The sequence below is a fragment of the Eubalaena glacialis genome, chromosome 6, assembly GCF_028564815.1.
Source record: "Eubalaena glacialis isolate mEubGla1 chromosome 6, mEubGla1.1.hap2.+ XY, whole genome shotgun sequence".
NCBI classification, from domain to species: Eukaryota; Metazoa; Chordata; class Mammalia; order Artiodactyla; family Balaenidae; genus Eubalaena; species Eubalaena glacialis.
The window spans coordinates 8699782-8717574 of NC_083721.1; the positions used below are offsets into that span (position 1 = coordinate 8699782).

Here is a 17793-nt window from a genome sequence, read left to right on the forward strand (position 1 = left end):
TAAGACATCCTTCCTCTTCCTTTAATATCAAAAAGTCTAGGAAGTCGATCACAGACTGCGCCCAGTTAGCACCTTTGGTCCAATTTTTACCAAGTGACTGACAAATGAAGTGGTTATTAACCTCTTTCACTTTCAAAATAGCAATTTAAAAAATCAAATACTGTGTTATCTCACTGGTCAACTCCCGCACACACACAAAAATAATCTTTTCATCTCAGTCTCAAGTGGATAGTATTTTCAGCTGTTATGAAAATCCTTTGCTTTGTTTTTTTCCCTTGGCCCTTCCTTGGTTATTTGAGGGATCCTATGCACTGATGGGTGCTGGGGTTTCAAATCTCTGGGCTGCCTGAGGCCAAAAGGCAGAGCTGCACTGCCCTGGCTGCTGGTATGTTCTTTTTTAAACTGGCTACTTTTGAGAAACATGTCCTGTTAATCTCCAAGAAGGTTAGATTTCTCCCGGGACCTAGCCCTCTTCTCATCTATGGAGACCAAATTTATCTCACAGGCTTGTAAAGACTGGGTCACAGCACAGAGCAAGAGGTTCACAAAGCAGCCCTAGGAGCAGCAGAGAGCCCCAGCTGCCTGCAAAGAGAGAAAGGTGGGAGGGGGATTCCAGGGAGCTCTCCTTACGCAGGTGACGCTTCTCTGGGATTCAGTGGTCCCTGCAGGACATTTACACAAACCTCGTCTACAGTCTGAGCAGTAGTTAGGTCTGCGTGAAACAGGAACACACCCCGCTGAGCTAACCCTCAGTTCCCACCTTCTACCCTCTGCCTGGGATTGTCCCAAGGAGCAGGCAGGAGTCTGCTGGGCCTGGGGCAGCTGGTGGCACCTCCACAGAGGACCTCTGCTTGTCTGCCGCCAGGAGGAGCTGGCTGGAAGGCCATTCCTGTCTGTCTGCCAAGCCCTGCGGTAGGCAATTGACATGGCCTATGTTCCTGTCTTACAGATGAAGAAACTGAGTCCTGGAGGGTTTGTGCTATTTGCCCTGGGGTGGTGAGTGGCGCTTCCGTCTCTGAGCCTGTGATTTTCCACCACCGCTTCCCACACTTCGAAAACTGGCATGGGAAGAAAACCAACAGTGTTCCATGTTCATTTCTGGGTGGAGTAGAAAGTAATCTTATAAAATAAATATAGCTGGGGGTTCTCAGTACATAGGAAAATCATTTTGCCTCCCTTTTGGGGAGCAAACGGGGCCAGGATTTTTATGGAGGGTGGCCGAACACCCAGTTTCCTCTGCCCTTTGCACTGTCCCTGGTGCCCACGAGGCACACTGGCTCAGTTGCCCAGCTTTCGGCACCCTCGTGAAGCGCTCTCAGTGAGGGCAGGAGAGCACAGCCATTCCCACTTAGAAGCAGAAAAAAAGGGAAAGTTTGCCCACAGTGTGAGGGTTCTTTTTCCATCTGCCACCCACCGACAGCGCTGTGCACAGCCCTGCCCCTTCCCTTCGTGCAAACATGACCCACCTTCGTAGTTTGGCACGAGGCTGTGCCGAGCAGGGTTCACCGGTGGCTCGGAAAGGCTTTTAGCTGGAGACGGGCTGCCCGGCACTAGGGGGTTGGCATAGTGCCACTGGCACTCGCCGCTGGCTGGCAGCGTGCTCAGCAGAAAGCGTGCCACCTCGCACGGGGATCCTTGGGGCTGCCCGAACTTGGCCGGCAACATTGGCTTTTTGCTGCTGAAGACGTGAGAGTCCAGAGGGAAGTGTCCGTAATGGTAGGAGAAGGGCAGGCTGTAGGACGGGGCATACAGAAGGTCGCTGCCTTCTGAATGGAGCTGCTGTTCTGGGGGAACCGGGGTGTGGACGGGGGGGCTGGCTCTCCAGCTTCCGAGCTGGCCGCATTCCAGTTTGTCCATTTGGAACGAGCTGTATTGCTGCCGAGCAAAGAAGACGGATGAAGGGCTCACTGAGGGGCCGGCGGCCAACTGCCTTCCGATCCTATAGTGCCCGCCCCATCCCAGGGCTGGGCCCACCCCGACCACCAGCGTGAGGTCCCACCGGGGACAGGTGCCCAGGAGACAGCACCCCAGGGACCCACCCTCTGGGTGGAAAGAGATCTCCTCACCCCAAGTGACAACACACCAGATACAGGCAGCCACTTGCGCCTTCTGAGAGCTTGCAAAAGACTTTAAAAGAGAGAGGGAAGGTTTCCATTAAAATCCAATGCTATGGAAACACGAGGCACCAGTGTTCTGAGCCACGTTTCCATGGATTCTAGCAGCTGATAAGCCTCCCCAGTGTAGTCTTCTGTCTCCTAGACCTGACTCATCCCCCTGGATGTCAGCTCTGCCTGCCTTACCCAGGCCGCGTCTCCACCCTGTGGGCGGGACATCCCAGAGAAACTCCCGGGCTGGGAGACCCCTGAGTGCGATCAGAGGTTCGTCATTCCTTGAGGTGCCCAGGTGCCCCGAGTGCTTGCAGGTGGTGTGTGTTACCTGTGGTGGGTAAGGGTTTGTTCTCAGCTTCGTCTTCATCTTTGTGTTTTTGGGTTTAGCTAATTTCCTAGTTTCTTGTGAGGTAGACAAGGTGGTCCTCCAGGAGTCCTGGGACTTGGACGTGGACACCTGGTCCAGGGACAGCTGCAGTTCCTTGTATTCGATGTCCCTGAGGAACAAGAGCGGGACAGGTCATGTCCGCGGGCTGTGAGGAAGGGCAGGCTCCCGGGACCATCCCCAGGGCGAGTTCATTCGAGAAGCTCCACTGTGTCGTTTCCACTAAGTGGACGGGGCTGGGATTCGAGGGACGGCTGACCCTCATTATAAAAGCCACCCCACAGCCTCGAGCTCAGAGCCCCCGGGAGATGCTGAGTGACGTCAGTGTTTTTCGGCAGGAATAGAGGGAGCGCAGTATGGCTCTCTCCCACCCCATAAGGCCCCACGCACGTTTCCTGCGGACACCATTCGCCACTAGGCAGGGTGTCAGGGCAGAAAGGAAAGGACAGAAATGCTACTGATTGGTGTAAGTGTCTGTGGCCCAGCTGCTTCCCTGTTTAGCACCAGGGAGGTGTGAGTGGGGACCCTTGGTGGTCCAGGAGCCTGGCTTCCAGGCTTGTCCACTTCCACATCAGGGGCCCATTCCTGCCCTAAAGAGCCAACTCGGCACCGTCAGATTCTCAGGAGGGGAAGTTGCCCAAAGCCCCAGCCCCAGCCCACGCCTGTTTGCTCAGGAAGAATCATTAAGGGACTAAAATGCTTTCTCCCGTACAGTTTTGCTAAAATCACTCTACCTCTAAAAAAACCACCACCTACCTCTCACCCCGCCCCAAACCCCCAGGAACCTGGCACGCACTCTGTGAACGAACAGAGAGCCTAAAACCTCACTGCATTACAGAGGACTCTGTTCAGGGTGGGGCTGCGTGCAAAGTGATTTAACACATAGTAGCCACGGGGGGCGGAGAGGAACATACGGTCCCAGGTAGACTTAGGTCCTGTTGCTTCTAATGGTCTTAACTGCGACTGAACTTAACCTTCTGGAGTTTTAAAGGTGCTAAATGTTCACTATCATTTACAACAGGCTACGTAGGAAGACAAGGAAAAAATGGGAGATAGCCCCTGTCTCAAATGGCAGAAGCAGCAGGATGACCTAAATGTCTGTGGGCCCAGAGAGTATAAGTTTGTATTCTTGGTCCGGGATGTGCATCCCCTTTCCATCCTGTTCAAGATGGGGGGCATCGCCCGCCCGCCCTCTGCCTGCTCACCCCCCTCACCCGGGCCGTCCGATCCCATCCTAAGCCTCGGGGCACACCCGACCCTCAGTGCTGATACAGAAATCGTTCAGCCCTTCCCAGGCAACCAGATTGTTCAGTAAAACAAAACAGGAGACAAATGAACAGTTCCAGAAAGAGAGAGGGAGAGAGAGATGGTGCTTCTGGGAGCGATCTGATGAGGGCTGGGGGAGAAGGAGAGAGCAAGGAGAGAAACAAATGCGTCTGACTTACGTGAGGACATAATTGACACTCACGATGCAGTGGGGCCGGGACGAGCGGCTGTTGTGCACGACGGTGGCGCAGCTCTGCACCCACACCCAGCCGCCAAGCTTGGACAGCAGCCGATAGTACTTGGTGGTGACCTGGCCCTTCACCAGCACTGCAAGAACAAGGTGACATGAGTCCTGGGGAGTGATTAGCAGGACCCGCCTTGGAGGAGGCTGCCCCGCGGCTGACCTACACCCCAGGTTCTGGACCTTTCTGGGGTCCAGGACACCTTTGAGAACTTGACTAAGGGAGTGGGCTCTCTCCACAGGAAGATGCACGCGTGCGTGTGCGTGCTCACATGCACGTGCGCACACGCAAGAGTTCTGCCTACAATTTCACGGGGTCCGTGGAGCAACTTCTCCCCTCCGCTGTGAAGAACTCTAATATAATTGTCACTGATTTCACTGGGAGAAGCAGTTAGTCCCCAGACAACATGGGCACCTGGCAGAGTGATAATACTGGTTTTGGTTTTTAGTTTCCAAAATGCCATAATTACGTTATAATCCCCCAAACTCATAATAGGTGGAAGGAAGGGGGGGGGGGTGTGATGTAGTTATTTAAACCCAGTAGTAAGTTAAGTGCATTCAACGAAGTGTCACATTGTTGCTGATTTTTGCTGTTCCCCAGAACATGTGTGTACTCACAGTTAAACCGTTTGTTACCCTATTGCCATTTGTACTTCTTCCCATTAACCCTAGTTTTCCCTGGGCCCACGAATTTCCTGTGATGCTCACGTAGGAGAGACCTCTACATGGCTATGTAATTTCTGAAAGCTGGGCCTGCAGGCCTATCTTCTATGCAGGGCTACAAACTCTGGACCTCTGGGCAGCCCACTTCCAAAGCCTCCAGGGGCACCTAAACTGCACTGATTCCCCTCAGGGCCTTCGGGAGAGCAGGGGGCGTGCTGTGGGGAGGAAGGTGAATTGGTGAGGTCCTTCTGGATCCACAGCTCATAGCCATTGACACACCGATTTCATATCTAGGAGTTACGCCTATGGGAATTATGAGTAATGCAAAGAAAGACTCAAGGGCAAAGAGATTCCTTGAAGTCCTGCTTATAATTCAGGAGAAAAGGGAGGGGAGACTTAACTGTTTAATAATAGGGAAGAGGGTATATAAGTGATGGGGTACCAAGCAGTCACTAACATGATGATTGATAAGAATTTGTAATATGACGGGGAATACATATGACACAACGTTAAATGAAGGAAAGACAAGACTCAACTGCATAACGTATAATCCTAATTATGAAAAAGTGTGCGCGTGCACACACACACACACATACACACACATATACACACCCAACTAACTGTGTGATCTTGGACAAGTTGCTAACTCCCTGTGCCTCGGTTTCCCCGACTATAACAGGAAGATAATCACACTCCCCACACCATCGGTTGCTGTGAGGGTTAGAGCATTCGTGTGAAGACTGAGAACAGTGGCAGACGTGTGCGGAGGGCTCAACATACTAGCTCTCATTTATCAGACTGATAAAATTACAGGTAGTTTTCATTTTCTTGATTTTCTGAATTTCCAACAAGGAGCGGGTATTCGTTTTATAATCAGAATGAAATTTTAGTTAATTTTCACATGGGTAAGCAGTCTATCTGGGGGTGGGAAGTGGAAATACAACGTCTATGAGGCCCCGCACCCCCTAGGGATGAAGCCAGGGTCAAACGTGTAACCACCGTCCAGCCCAGACGCCGAGGCCAGGCTCTGGAACAGCGCAGGACCAGCTCTTGTCTTCCCAGGCTTAACATCGGCATGTCAGTGGGCTCAGTTGGCAGAAATAAGATCATGCTGAAGAGTGTAGCCCACGGTAGTAGGAAAGAGCCTTTCCAGGGCTTCTTCTCCTTTTGAGGATTGCTTTTTTAACAACAAAATACAGGGTTCCTATTCCCAGCTCATTTTCGCATACACTGCCTCATTTACCCCCCGAGGGACACTCGTGGCAGGTGGGCATCACCAGGAAAACAGAGCTTGAGGACATGGCTGGGGCCCAGGCCACGTCCTCTGACTCCCATTTCTCAGGGGCCATTGTGTGAGGAGGGGGCAGCGGCCTCTCGAAGGTTCTGTGTAGGTACTTATGGGGGTGGGTGTGAGCCAATGCTTAGGGGAGACTCAGTTAACCAATTTGCTTATGGCCCCCAAAGAGAGGCAACATGATCAAACTGAAGTCCCATCTGTGGATTTCCCGAGATGTCATTTCTTTCTTCAACAGAAACGCTTGTTAATCTCTTTGGCTTTGAAATCTATTCCTTGCAGTGTTCGTAAAGCCCCTGGGACTATGACATTATACTTTTCCTTTTTCTTATACTTTATACTTCCCCTTATTTCTTACAATATTCCTAAAATCTCTCCATAATCATCTTAAGCTGAATGCAATGACTATTGGAATATTTATCCCAAATATTTTATATTAGGATTCAAATGGCAGAATTTGCAGAGATTTTATTAGCGCTGACCCTCCCTGACTCTGCTACGATGAAGCTTTAGATACAGAGACCAAACAAACATAGATGTAGTTTTTTTTTAATTTTTTTTTTTTTTTTTTTTTTTTTTGCTTCTCTGTGACCCATGGCAATAATCAACATATCAATCCAAGGTGAAATCCTAGACACTTAGTCACAACATTCTTTGGTTTGCTTTAGCTCCTCATCCAATCTGTTGAATTTAATAATCTGTCTGAAGGATCCCAGGCCAGAGTGCTAAGAAGCAAGGCCCTGCTTACGGTAGTGGTGCATGGGGGCAGGGAGGAGATGTCCCCTCAGCCGTCAGCTCCTGGGGGCAGAGGCCCTGCCCTTGCACCTTCCTCTGGGCTGCAGCATCTCTGACATCCAGGGGATCCACGCCCAGATGAGAGCCAGTGGTCACGGTTTTCCGAGGCCACTCTGGAATGGAACTTCTACTTCCACAAATACACTATCCAGAAAAATAGATGGCCTTCCTGGTTCCTCCAGAATTCCTCCTGGTTCCAGAACTTTTCCTGGAGGCATAGCCATGTCAACGAGCTGGCCTCTGGAAGGAAAGTAAACTTTGGCCTCAAGCATAATATCCATTTCTGTTTTGAATTTTAAGAGCTGAAAAGGACACCAAAAATGCCTGTCGTGGGTTGAATAGTGTCCCCCCAAAAGACATGTTCTAGATTCTAACCCCTAGAACCTGCAAATGTGACCATATTTGGGAAAATGGTCTTTGTAGATGTAATTAAGGATCTCAAGGTGCTATCATTCTGGATTAGGTGCTATCATTCTAATAACAAGTGTCCCTATAAGAGACAGAAAAGGAGAAGACACAGACACACAGAGGGAGACGGAGACAGAGACTGGGGTTTGTGGCCACAAGCCAAGGACCGCTGGCAGCCACCAGAAGCTGGAAGAAGCAGGAAGGCTCGTCTCCTAGAAGCTCCATAGGAAGCATGACCCTGCCGACACCTTGACCTCCAGGACTGTGAGGCAGTACACTGTTGCTGTTTCCAGCCACTCAGCTTGTGGTATTTGGTTACGGCCGCCGCAGGAAACTAACCACCCCTGTGGGGAAGATGTAAGTGCAATCCCCGTGTTCTTCCTGGCTCTCGTCTCTGCCAGCAGAGCCTCAGGGAGAGCACAGTCAGCGAGACTGGAGACAAGCCACGTGGTCCTCTGGGGAGCGGGTCTCGGTGTCCTTGACCCCCCATGCCCCTGCTCTACACCTGGGGCTGGAGGGAGTTTGGTCGCTAAGACCTGGAAAGCCCGGGGGGGAAGAACTTCCAGGGGGCTGCATTGTGCAACATCTGCAAAGTGACACTGACCACAGAAGATGGGCTCAGCCAGACCCATCAAGTCACACCTATAAATGTCCAAACTGCTCCCAGGGAGCAGGACAGCGTGTAGATCGCACTGTGCTTTCTATCATCGATTATTTCCCATTTCATTGCTCATGGCTCCCCCTTAATGCACAGGCTCCCTGCACCTTCGTCAGGAAGACAAAGCTGCTTCTACCTCCAGACTCTTTTAGAGGGGAGCATCTAGAAAGGACCTGCATGTGAATTAAACTCCATCATCCATTTCCAGTGCAGAGGCAAGAGAGGCCAGCGGCGGAAGCCAGCCTCCCTGTGAAGTCAATCAAAACTCCTCACGGTAGATTGGAAACTTCTTTCAAGTGTATTTTCTATTTGGAGACCTTTGTCCCTGTTCCACAGCTGTGCTACAGAGTGGTTGCAAGCTGACATCCCATGGACTGCATGTGTCCACAGATGTGCTTTGTTGGTGGCATAGTGTTGCTGTTACCCAGAATGCCTTTGGATGGGTCATGTGTTCTCCAGTTAGCCACAAGCTCCACCACTCCATATTGCCCTATCTGCGCCCACTCATACATTCATGTTACATGCCTGGCCCCATAAGCTTTTGAGTTTGTGGCCTCTGTATGTCATTTAAAGTGTGTTCTCCATGGGTCTACACCAGTCATCCTATAATTTTGTTATAACAGTTATTGCTTGAAATATGTGGACCACATATTCAGGCTCCAGAGCCTTTCTGTGACGTTGAGATGTTTTGATAGTTGGACACAGCCTGTGTTCTCTTTGGCATTTGGGCTTGGCCCACTCTGGACAGGGTCCTACCTAGAGAACTAGGTGAAATTCACAACTACTTCAGACGAACAGCCGTGCAGACATCATGGTTCTTCTGAAACACCATGTCCACAAGAAACCTGCCTGGTGTCCCTGACACACATCTTCAAGTTTACGGATATTGATCCCCACCCCGCCTGTGGACCAGGCTGCCCCCTGCCCACCCCGAGGACCTGCACGTCAAGCCCCCCATATACAAGAGTCTCCCAAATGCTTTGCAAAGGGAGCAGGGAGGCAGGGAGGCAGGCCCCAGCTGGGAGGACCTTCCCAAGGCCACGGGACAGGGCTGCCAGGGCCTCCCCTCAGCCACCAGGAGGCAGTGAGCCAGGAACGAGCTGGGAGGGTCCAAGACATTCCCTAGAGGATCCCCTAGAGGATCCCCTTACAGAAGGTTCTGGGGAAAGCCCTGGCACAGACTCACTTGGAGAGCTCAGCTGGGAATGTCCAGGACCACACTGACCAGAGGCTGAGGCGCCGGGGCCATCCCAGCCCCCATCTAGCTGGCATCTGGAAGCCTGTGCTCCCCCAGACCACAAGGGCCAGCCCTGCTCCTCCTCACGAGGCTGACTTTCTAGAAGGCGTTGATTCCCTGTCTTGAGGGGCTGAGCTTTCTTCGGACCCCGTGGACCCCTGCTGCCGGTTAAGATAATATTTTGAAGAATGTGTGGAAACCATATGTCTGACCACGGTCCTGCAGAACCACCACTTGTTACGCCCAATGAGGCTTCTAGCAGAGCCCTTCGCCTGGCTCCTGGGTTTCGGACACCGGTGTGGAGAGAGCGTGGCCCGGGCAAACCCGACAGTGAGCTCCCTTCGGTCCCAGGTGTCGGCAACTGTTAGTTTTCTTCCTGAGCCGAGTTACCTCATCAACTGCCCAGACAGTCGGTCTGTAGGTTTCACAGGACCAGGAGGCTCCCTGGGGGCCTTGGAGGCCTGAGGGGCCCAGCGGGTGGGTCACCGTGGCCGCCTTCAGCTGTGGTGCATGGAGGGGAAGCAGTCAAAGCCGCGTGGGTGCCCAGGCCCCGGGGCAGCCCCCAGGCCAGCTCCAGCTGTGGTCGGATTGAAGGACTCGAGATCCAGTCGCCAGGGGCCACTGCGGGGACCCGTGGGGAGCCTGCAGGGCGGGAGGCTCGGCCGGGCCCCTGAGCCGCCAGAGCAGCCGGCGACAGGACTGAAAAGTCACCTTGTGAGGGGACGCGTCCCACCTTCTCGGTCTCCTCACCTGCCCTCCCCAAGCCGGGATGTCCAGCTAAGCTGTGGGGATGGGACCGTGCCCACCACTCAGGCGAGGACACAGAGATAATGAAGGGAAGCCCCTTTTATAGGCTGAATTATGTCCTCTACTCAAATTCACATGTTCACATCCCAATCCCAGGACCTCAGAACACGGCTGCGTCTGGAGACGGGGCCTTCAAAGAGGTGATCAGGTGAAATGAAGCCACGTGGGTGGGCCCTGACCCAGTACGGCTGTGTCCTTAGAAGAAGAGGAGAAGGCGACCCAGACACACATGGAAGGGAGAGCACGTGAGGACACAGGGAGAAGACGGCCGGGCGTCTACACAGCAGGGAGAGGAAAGAAACCAGCCCTGCTGACTTCTTGACCTTGACTTCTGGCCTCCAGGACCATGAGAAAACGCACCGCTGCTGCTTAAGCCCGGCCTGCAGCGTTTCGTTCCGCCGGAGCTGATTCGCAGTCCGCACAGCACGTGAGCAGGATGAGGGAAAGCGCTGTCCGGAAACAAGAGCCCAGGCCCCGCGTGGGCACCGAGCCGGGGGTGGAAACAGACGGGACGGAGTGGGGGGCTCGCCGCAGCCCTCACGGGGCGGGCGCTTCAGTGTGGAGGACGCTCCGGCCACCCAGCAGGGGCCCTGCGCAGTGGGAGCAAGAGGCCCCCGAGGGGGGAGACCCACGCGTGCAAGGACAGGCGAGGGGCAGCTTGTGGAGGGACAGTGCCTCACGGAGCCAGGGAGGGGACGAAGCTGAGGACACGCAGTGCAGAGGTGGACCTTCACTCGGGACTGGCCGCCTCACACCCCTCCCCGGACCACGGACGCCCCAGAAGCTTCCAGAGGCCCCACCTCCCGCCCAGGCTCCCCCCATCCGGCCTCAGGCCCCCCTCCCCACTGAGTCCCCATCTCTACCCTGAGGCCCCATCTCCACCCTGATTCCCCCTCTCTACCCTGAGGCCCCATCGCCACCTTGAGGCCCCATCTCCACCCTGAGGCCCCATCTCCATCCTGAGTCCCCATCTCCACCCTGAGTCCCCATCTCCACCCTGAGTCCCCATCTCTCCCCTGAGTCCCCATCTCCACCCTGAGTCCCCATCTCTCCCCTGAGTCCCCATCTCTCCCCTGAGTCCCCATCTCCACCCTGAGTCCCCATCTCCACCCTGAGTCCCCCTCTCTACCCTGAGGCCCCATCTCCACCCTGAGTCCCCATCTCTCCCCTGAGTCCCCATCTCCACCCTGAGTCCCCATCTCCACCCTGAGTCCCCCTCTCTACCTTAAGGCCCCATCTCCACCCTGAGTCCCCATCTCTACCCTGAGGCCCCATCTCTACCCTGAGTCCCCATCTCTCCCCTGAGTCCCCATCTCCACCCTGAGTCCCCATCTCTCCCCTGAGTCCCCATCTCTCCCCTGAGTCCCCATCTCCACCCTGAGTCCCCATCTCTCCCCTGAGTCCCCATCTCTCCCCTGAGTCCCCATCTCCACCCTGAGTCCCCATCTCTACCCTGAGTCACCATCTCCACCCTGAGTCCCCATCTCTCCCCTGAGTCCCCATCTCCACCCTGAGTCCCCATCTCTCCCCTGAGTCCCCATCTCTCCCCTGAGTCCCCATCTCCACCCTGAGTCCCCATCTCCACCCTGAGTCCCCCTCTCCACCCTGAGTCCCCCTCTCCACCCTGAGGCCCCCTCTCTACCCTGAGGCCCCCTCTCCACCCCGAGGCCCCATCTCTACCCCGAGGCCCCATCTCTACCCCGAGGCCCCATCTCTACCCTGAGGCCCCATCTCTACCCTGAGGCCCCACCTCCACCCTGAGTCCCCATCTCTACCCTGAGTCCCCACTTCCCCCTGAGGCTGTTCTTTGGCTGATCCCCTGACAGATGAGGGGTACGACACCCCAAGAGCAGCCTCAGCCAATGCCTGGAGTGTATAAATACCCCCACTCCCTCTCTCCTCAGTGCCACAGCTGAGGCAGGGGTCCTGCCTGGCCTCCTAGGGTCCCCGGGGGATTGAGGGCCGGTGGCCTGTGGCAGCAGTCGCCAGACACGCCCCTTCCATGGCTCCCTCCCTTCCGCACCTCACTTCTCATTCGCTGCCCCTGCTTCAGCCACTGTCCAAATAAACTACTGCCCTTGAACCTCAGACTCAGCTCCTGTTTTTTAAGGAAATTAAACAGATGCCAAGCAGCCCTGGGGGTGGAGAGGCGGGAACAGGAAGCCCAGGAAGGAGAGTGAGGCCGCAGGGACCACTGGACAGAGAGATTTCAAAATCTCCCGAACAGCACGCCCTGAAGACCCGCCTCCAAACACCTGCCCTGGTTGCAAACTGTCTTCCCTTTCCTCGTCCAGCTCTGGAGGGGAAGTAACGTTCTGGGAAGTGTGTCGGCTGCCCTGAGGGACGTCCGGAGACGGTTCCAAGGCTGGAGCTGAGGCTGAGCTCCGGGAGACCCACTCCCACCCGATGTGTGGGTAGAGGTCTCGGCTATTTCTGGCTGTCACTCGGCTTTCGTTGACACTGGGGCGGGGGGGCAGGGAAGCTGGTGGAGGGGAGACGGGTGGGATCCAAGGCCACACCCGCCGTCCCCTGGCCTCACTGCCCTGTGCTCTGAACCTCTGGCCCCCGCGGTGGGTCTCGGCCACAGTGAAGGTCAGAGTCACAGCACAGTAGCAATCACTGTCAAGACTGCTATTTTCTGTTTTCTTTGATTTACCAATTCTAGCTCATTTGGCAAAGCCGTGCTCCCTCTGGTGTGTAAACCCTCCGCCTTTTCTGCGTGTCCCTTGGAAGCCCGTGTGCACCTTCCCTCTCAGGGACCTTTCGATAATTGCAAAGTCTGGAAATCCCAATTCCAAATGAAGTGAGGCGAATTCATCACGTAAATCGCAGGAGATCTCTCGAATAAACACCCCCAGTAGGTTTAGGAAGTCAGATGAGCTCAGGAAGACGGGGGCTCCTGGTGGACAAGTTGAAGACCCATCGTGTGGTCAGGACCACAGACCCAATGGCCTGTCCCACCCACAGACAGACCTCTCCACCTCCCATCTGCATCTGGTCCGTGTCGGGGACACAGGAGCCTCCCACTGGCCACCACCATGGCTTTCATTACATTTCCAAAACACAAATTGAATTTGTTCCCCCTGAAAAACCCTGTGCTCTGTTAGCCACGCAATGTGAGAGATGAAAAATGGTATTTAGAACAAAGACTTTAGTTCCGTGAGCTTCCTTTCTCTGCGCTTACAGGCCTACTTTCCCACACTGCAGCCCTGCTTTGAAAAATAACTCTCCCTTCGTGTAATTCAAGGGTTTGTTTTCAACTCCTGTGCTGGAGAGAGAGGCTGCCCGTGCTCCTGCCTCAGGGGACGGGGCTGGGACCCCCAGGGCTGGGGCTTTTCCTCGGACACCCTGACAGTGGCAGGGAGGTGTGGAGCTGTGAACCCTCCCATTTGCTCCCCTGCCTGCCCCCCGGCCTGTCCTTCCCTCTAGACTGTTCCGTGGTGCACAGCCTCCAGCAGATGCCTCTTCCACCCCCCAGTCGCTCTCCTTACTCCAGAGCACACGTTCCCAGCTGCTCCCCTCTACCACCCGCCCTGCCTTTCAGGTCTCCCGAAGATCTAATTCTATAATTGACACTTCCTACCCCGTTTACACAAGGCAGATTTCTAGCTCCCACAGCAGTGACCTGACCTACGGAGCCCTTCTGAACACCAGGCAGCTGCTTCTTACCAAGCTGGGCTTCGAGAAGGTCAGGGACGTTTATATGAGATCATGATTTGGCCATTTTTAAAAAAAAAGACATAAAAAGCTGCTCACAACTCCACGTACTTCCATGCACGGGGGCTTTTTCATGCTGTTGTGAATTACAAGGAGCAGCAAGGAGCTGACGGCGTCTGCCCAGCCAACCTCCTGGTTGTCACAGGTTTCTGCCCTTAGTGACTCGGGAGGAGAGAAGAGCGATACCCTAGTAACTGCCGGGCTAACTGAGTCCCAGTTGTCACCAAACGGCCGGGCAGACGGCGTGGCCGAGGATCGAGCAGCCCTGGAACCCGTCGTCCAGCTGCAACCGACACCAACATCTTGTCCTCTGATGCCTCTTAGTCAACACACAGCAAGAAGGAGGACGTGCCACCTGGGCCGCATTGCAGAAGATCTGGCTCCCCCAGCCCTCCGTACCCCGTTAACAAGCACCCCTGGACCGGCCATTAGCATGGTGGGGCTGGACGGCGGGAAGATGAGGTATTCTACTCCATCCCAGTTATTTGCTGCCTCGATTTGGTTCTACAAGAAAAGTGTTACTTCTTTAACCATTTCAGTGACGAGCGCCTCCACCCTCGCATCCAGATGTTCCCCAAACTTCCTCTGTTGACAAATGGAATACTGTTGGTTTTCTCTTTCTACGTGGACTTCTCCCATCCTAGAAACCTGTGGTCTCCCTGAGCTTCCCAACCAATGATGGACAGCGGATGGAGGCCGAATTCACTGGATTCAGCTCCCAGCTATGCCGCCTCCTTGCTGTGTGACCACAGGCAAGTGGCTTAACCTCTCTGAACCTCGGCATCCTCAACAGCAAAGGGAGGATCATGAACATGGGAACCTCCCTCACTTGGTTGGTAATGTATTTAATCACTTAAACTAGTGCTGGACATTAGTAAGGGCCCTGTGAGTATCAGTTCTTCTACTGCTGTTGTCGTTATCCACAACTGCTATCCAGACGTCATAGAGAAATTTAGGTTCCAAATCCATAATCTATTGAATAGAATCCAGCAACTTCCACATCATCCCACACCTGCCAGGGTTTCACTGGATATTTGAGAAGTGACAATGAGTGCCTGTGCTGAAAGCAAGGGCTACCTGGAGACAGACTTGATGTTTAAGATTCGTGGGTACACGATGGGTAGTTGTTGCATCAAACAAGGGACGCTGCCCCCACTCTGTCCTCGGCACTCCCTCCCTGGCTGCCAGGGCTGCTGGCCAGGGTGAGCGCAGTACTCACAGAGGTGGTGCGCGTATCGCAGGTGGAAGACGTCACAGCCGTGCACGTGATGGTACAGGGTCTTCTCGATCAGGTCCTGTGGCTCGTACCCAGTCAGCTCGGTCACCCTGGGGGAGGACGGTGGCTCCGTGAATTACAATGCCCTGCAGATTGCCTTTCATTTAAACTAACATTGGTTTTTCTGACTAATCAAGTGCTAAAAGGCTTGGGGGTGGGTGGAGAGAGTGTTGATTTTGGAAACTGAGAATGATTTTTTTTACAAGAAAGTCTATGAGCTCCAGCCCAGTGCAGGACGCAGCACTCTTCATGAGGAGGAATGTCCTTCTGAAGCCACTGGCTGGAAGGTTTGGGATGGCTCAAAACGGTCAATCCCTTTTCAAGGTGAAGGTCTGGGATGGCTCAAAATGGTCAGTCCCTTTTCAAGGTGAAGCCTATCAGAGGATGCTTAAGAGTGGACTAGATACTGATATTGGGGGGAGCTACCAAGGTGAGACAGAGCCCACTCGCTGGGGGGCTCTGTATTTTGGGGGGAAAGTCCTGTGTGAAAGTTTTAAAAATTATTCTGGTAAAATATGCACGACATAAAATTTACCATTTTAACCATTTTAAAGTGTACAATTCACAATGTTGTTTGACCATCACCACTTTCATTTCCAGAACATTTTCATCACCCCGAACAGAAACTCTGTACCCATTAAACAATAACTCCCCACTTCCCCCTCCCCAAGTCCCTGGCAACCTCTCTTCTACATTCTATCTCTAGTAATTTGTCTACTCTAGATATTTCCTCTGAGTGGAAGGATACAATATTTGACCTTTTGTGTCTGGCTTCTTTCACTTAACATGTTTTCAAGGTTCATCCATGTTGTAGCATCTATCAGAATGTCATTCCTTTTTTATGGCTGCATAATATTCTGTTTTATGTAGATACCGCATTTTTTTCATCCTTTCACCTGATGATGGACACTTGGGTTGGTTCCACATCCTGCCTATTGTGTGTGCGAACCTGTAACCCTCCATTCCACACTGGACAGTTACCTGGCACAGTTGGTCTCAGGATGATGCTATGATTGGGTGATTCCTGCAGATGGGATTTAGGGAGTAACTGGAGACGTTTAAGACTCCTATCGGTGGAGGACTGTTTTCCCCCAGAAAATAGTATAATAACACCCCAAACTGTTGTGACTGAAGGTAAGGCTTAAGCTCGCTGTGGAAATGGAAGCATTCTCCCTGTGCTTATTCGCCATTGCCCAGTTTTTATTCTTATCAAGCCCCAGGCATATTCATTTCCCACTTCAGTTCTTTGAAGAAGAGTGGCTCTCGGCATCCGAGACGGCATCATCGCTAGCATTTGGATCACTCCACCCGTAGGTGAAAATTGCATGTGGCCGTGGTATCGATCCCCAGGCCATGGATAACGGTGCTGGAAGCCACGCCCTCAGAGGAGGTGGCCCTAGCATCTTGGTGACAGATATTCAAGAACAGATGAAAGTGGAGACAAGAGGGGATTCCAAAGGAGGTGAGGCCATGGTGAGAAGTCAGTGGGGACTGAGGGTGACAGGGCCTAGGGGCCCTGCTGGCCCAGATCTGAAATGTTAGCTGTAAATTAAATGGGGAAACTTGACCTCACTTTCATTCCCTAACCCGCTCCCCTTTCTGTGGAGCTCTGCACAGGCTTTGGGTCGTAAATCTCTGTGAGCCTCATATTTCCATGGAATCACTCACTATTTGGTGTACACATTTCCATGGTGTTCCTCCAGGGCAGGAAGGAGCTGGGGCTGGAGGTGGGTGGAAAGGGAGTTTGCACAGGCCAGAGCCTCTCAGGGCTCGGGGGACCTGTCCAAGGGCCACCTAGAACTTCAGGCCCCACTGGAGTCTAACTCCGTGTGGCAGGAAAATTGAGACGTCTGGCTTCCCCCCAAAAGAAAACCAGGCATCTCTACGGTGTGGGGATGAAAGAGGCTTCCCAGACCCTTTGGATGTAAAGTTTCAGAACAACGGCCCCGAATGTGTAAATGAATCAGAAACACATGTATTAAGTTTCTCATCAAAGTACACACTGGCTTTAAAAATTAAATGGGAAGGGAAGGGTTTGGCAGGCTGCCCTCTTGGTTTTTTCCAACCCTCTAGTGTCTGAAGACCTGTCAGAGGGATTTGCCAAACCCCAAACATCGCCGGGTTCACCCATCCTTAGCAAAAGCACCAGCTACAGTTTCAAAGTGAAATACCACAAAACCCCTATGAACCAGATTTCAGGTTACGCCGAGTTCAGTTTTGTCTGGGATTATGCTGGCGGGGGGGGACCAGCTGGGCCCTCCTGCCAGGACTCCCACCCTGGCCCCTGTGACTTTGGGGCTGCTGGGCTTCAGGCCAACCCCTTGCCGTGGCTTCTGGGGTTTGGACGTAGGAGTTGACATCACCCTGCCAGTCCATTCTACTGACCCTCTGGCACTGGGCCAGCTCCTCTCTCCCCCAGCCCAGTGGCCTTTCAAAGACCATCGAGCTGCAACCGACTGAAGACCAGAGTGTGAAGAATTCTTCAGGACCTCCTAGATGACTGGGGTTCAGAAAAGACCTCAAGGCTTTGCTAAAAGCTTCCTGGTACCTAGTAGGAAGAACTTCACGGGCTTCTGTAGAGTTGGGAAGTCCTCCTTGAGATGGCCACCTTGCTTTACTACTCACCTCGGGGGTACGGCCCTTACACCCAGAAGTAGAGGCTCCCTTCAGGAGCAAGCTGTCCTCTGAGCTAAACTCACATAACGTCTTCTGTAAAGCTCCCCGATTTGTCCCTCACTTTTCAAAGCTGTGTGGATTAAACAACTCGAGAAGACCTGAAATCTCTCCTCTGGGGAGACGCCCCTCTTTCCTCTTCTAGAGGATTCACCAAGCCTCAGAGGCTTTTCCCAGGACGGTCAAAGAAAAACTGGGAGACAAAACAAGGGAGAAACCCGCCGTATCCTCCCAAATTTCTAAAATAATGAACATGGACAGTCAG

At 53.4% G+C, this 17793-nt stretch overlaps 1 protein-coding gene across 3 annotated transcripts in view; it reads right to left on the bottom strand.

Moving 5' to 3' along the window:
* Window positions 1–17793, bottom strand: part of SIM2 (SIM bHLH transcription factor 2) — a 47781-nt gene that overhangs the window by 2741 nt on the left and 27247 nt on the right. For all 3 annotated transcript variants that reach the window (XM_061193945.1, XM_061193944.1, XM_061193946.1), the window contains 4 exons: window positions 14799–14905; window positions 3939–4086; window positions 2437–2605; window positions 1467–1875 (listed from right to left, as the gene is read on the bottom strand). In XM_061193945.1, coding sequence (XP_061049928.1) covers window positions 1467–1875; window positions 2437–2605; window positions 3939–4086; window positions 14799–14905 — 833 coding nt within the window. The remainder of the gene's footprint in view (window positions 1–1466; window positions 1876–2436; window positions 2606–3938; window positions 4087–14798; window positions 14906–17793) is intronic.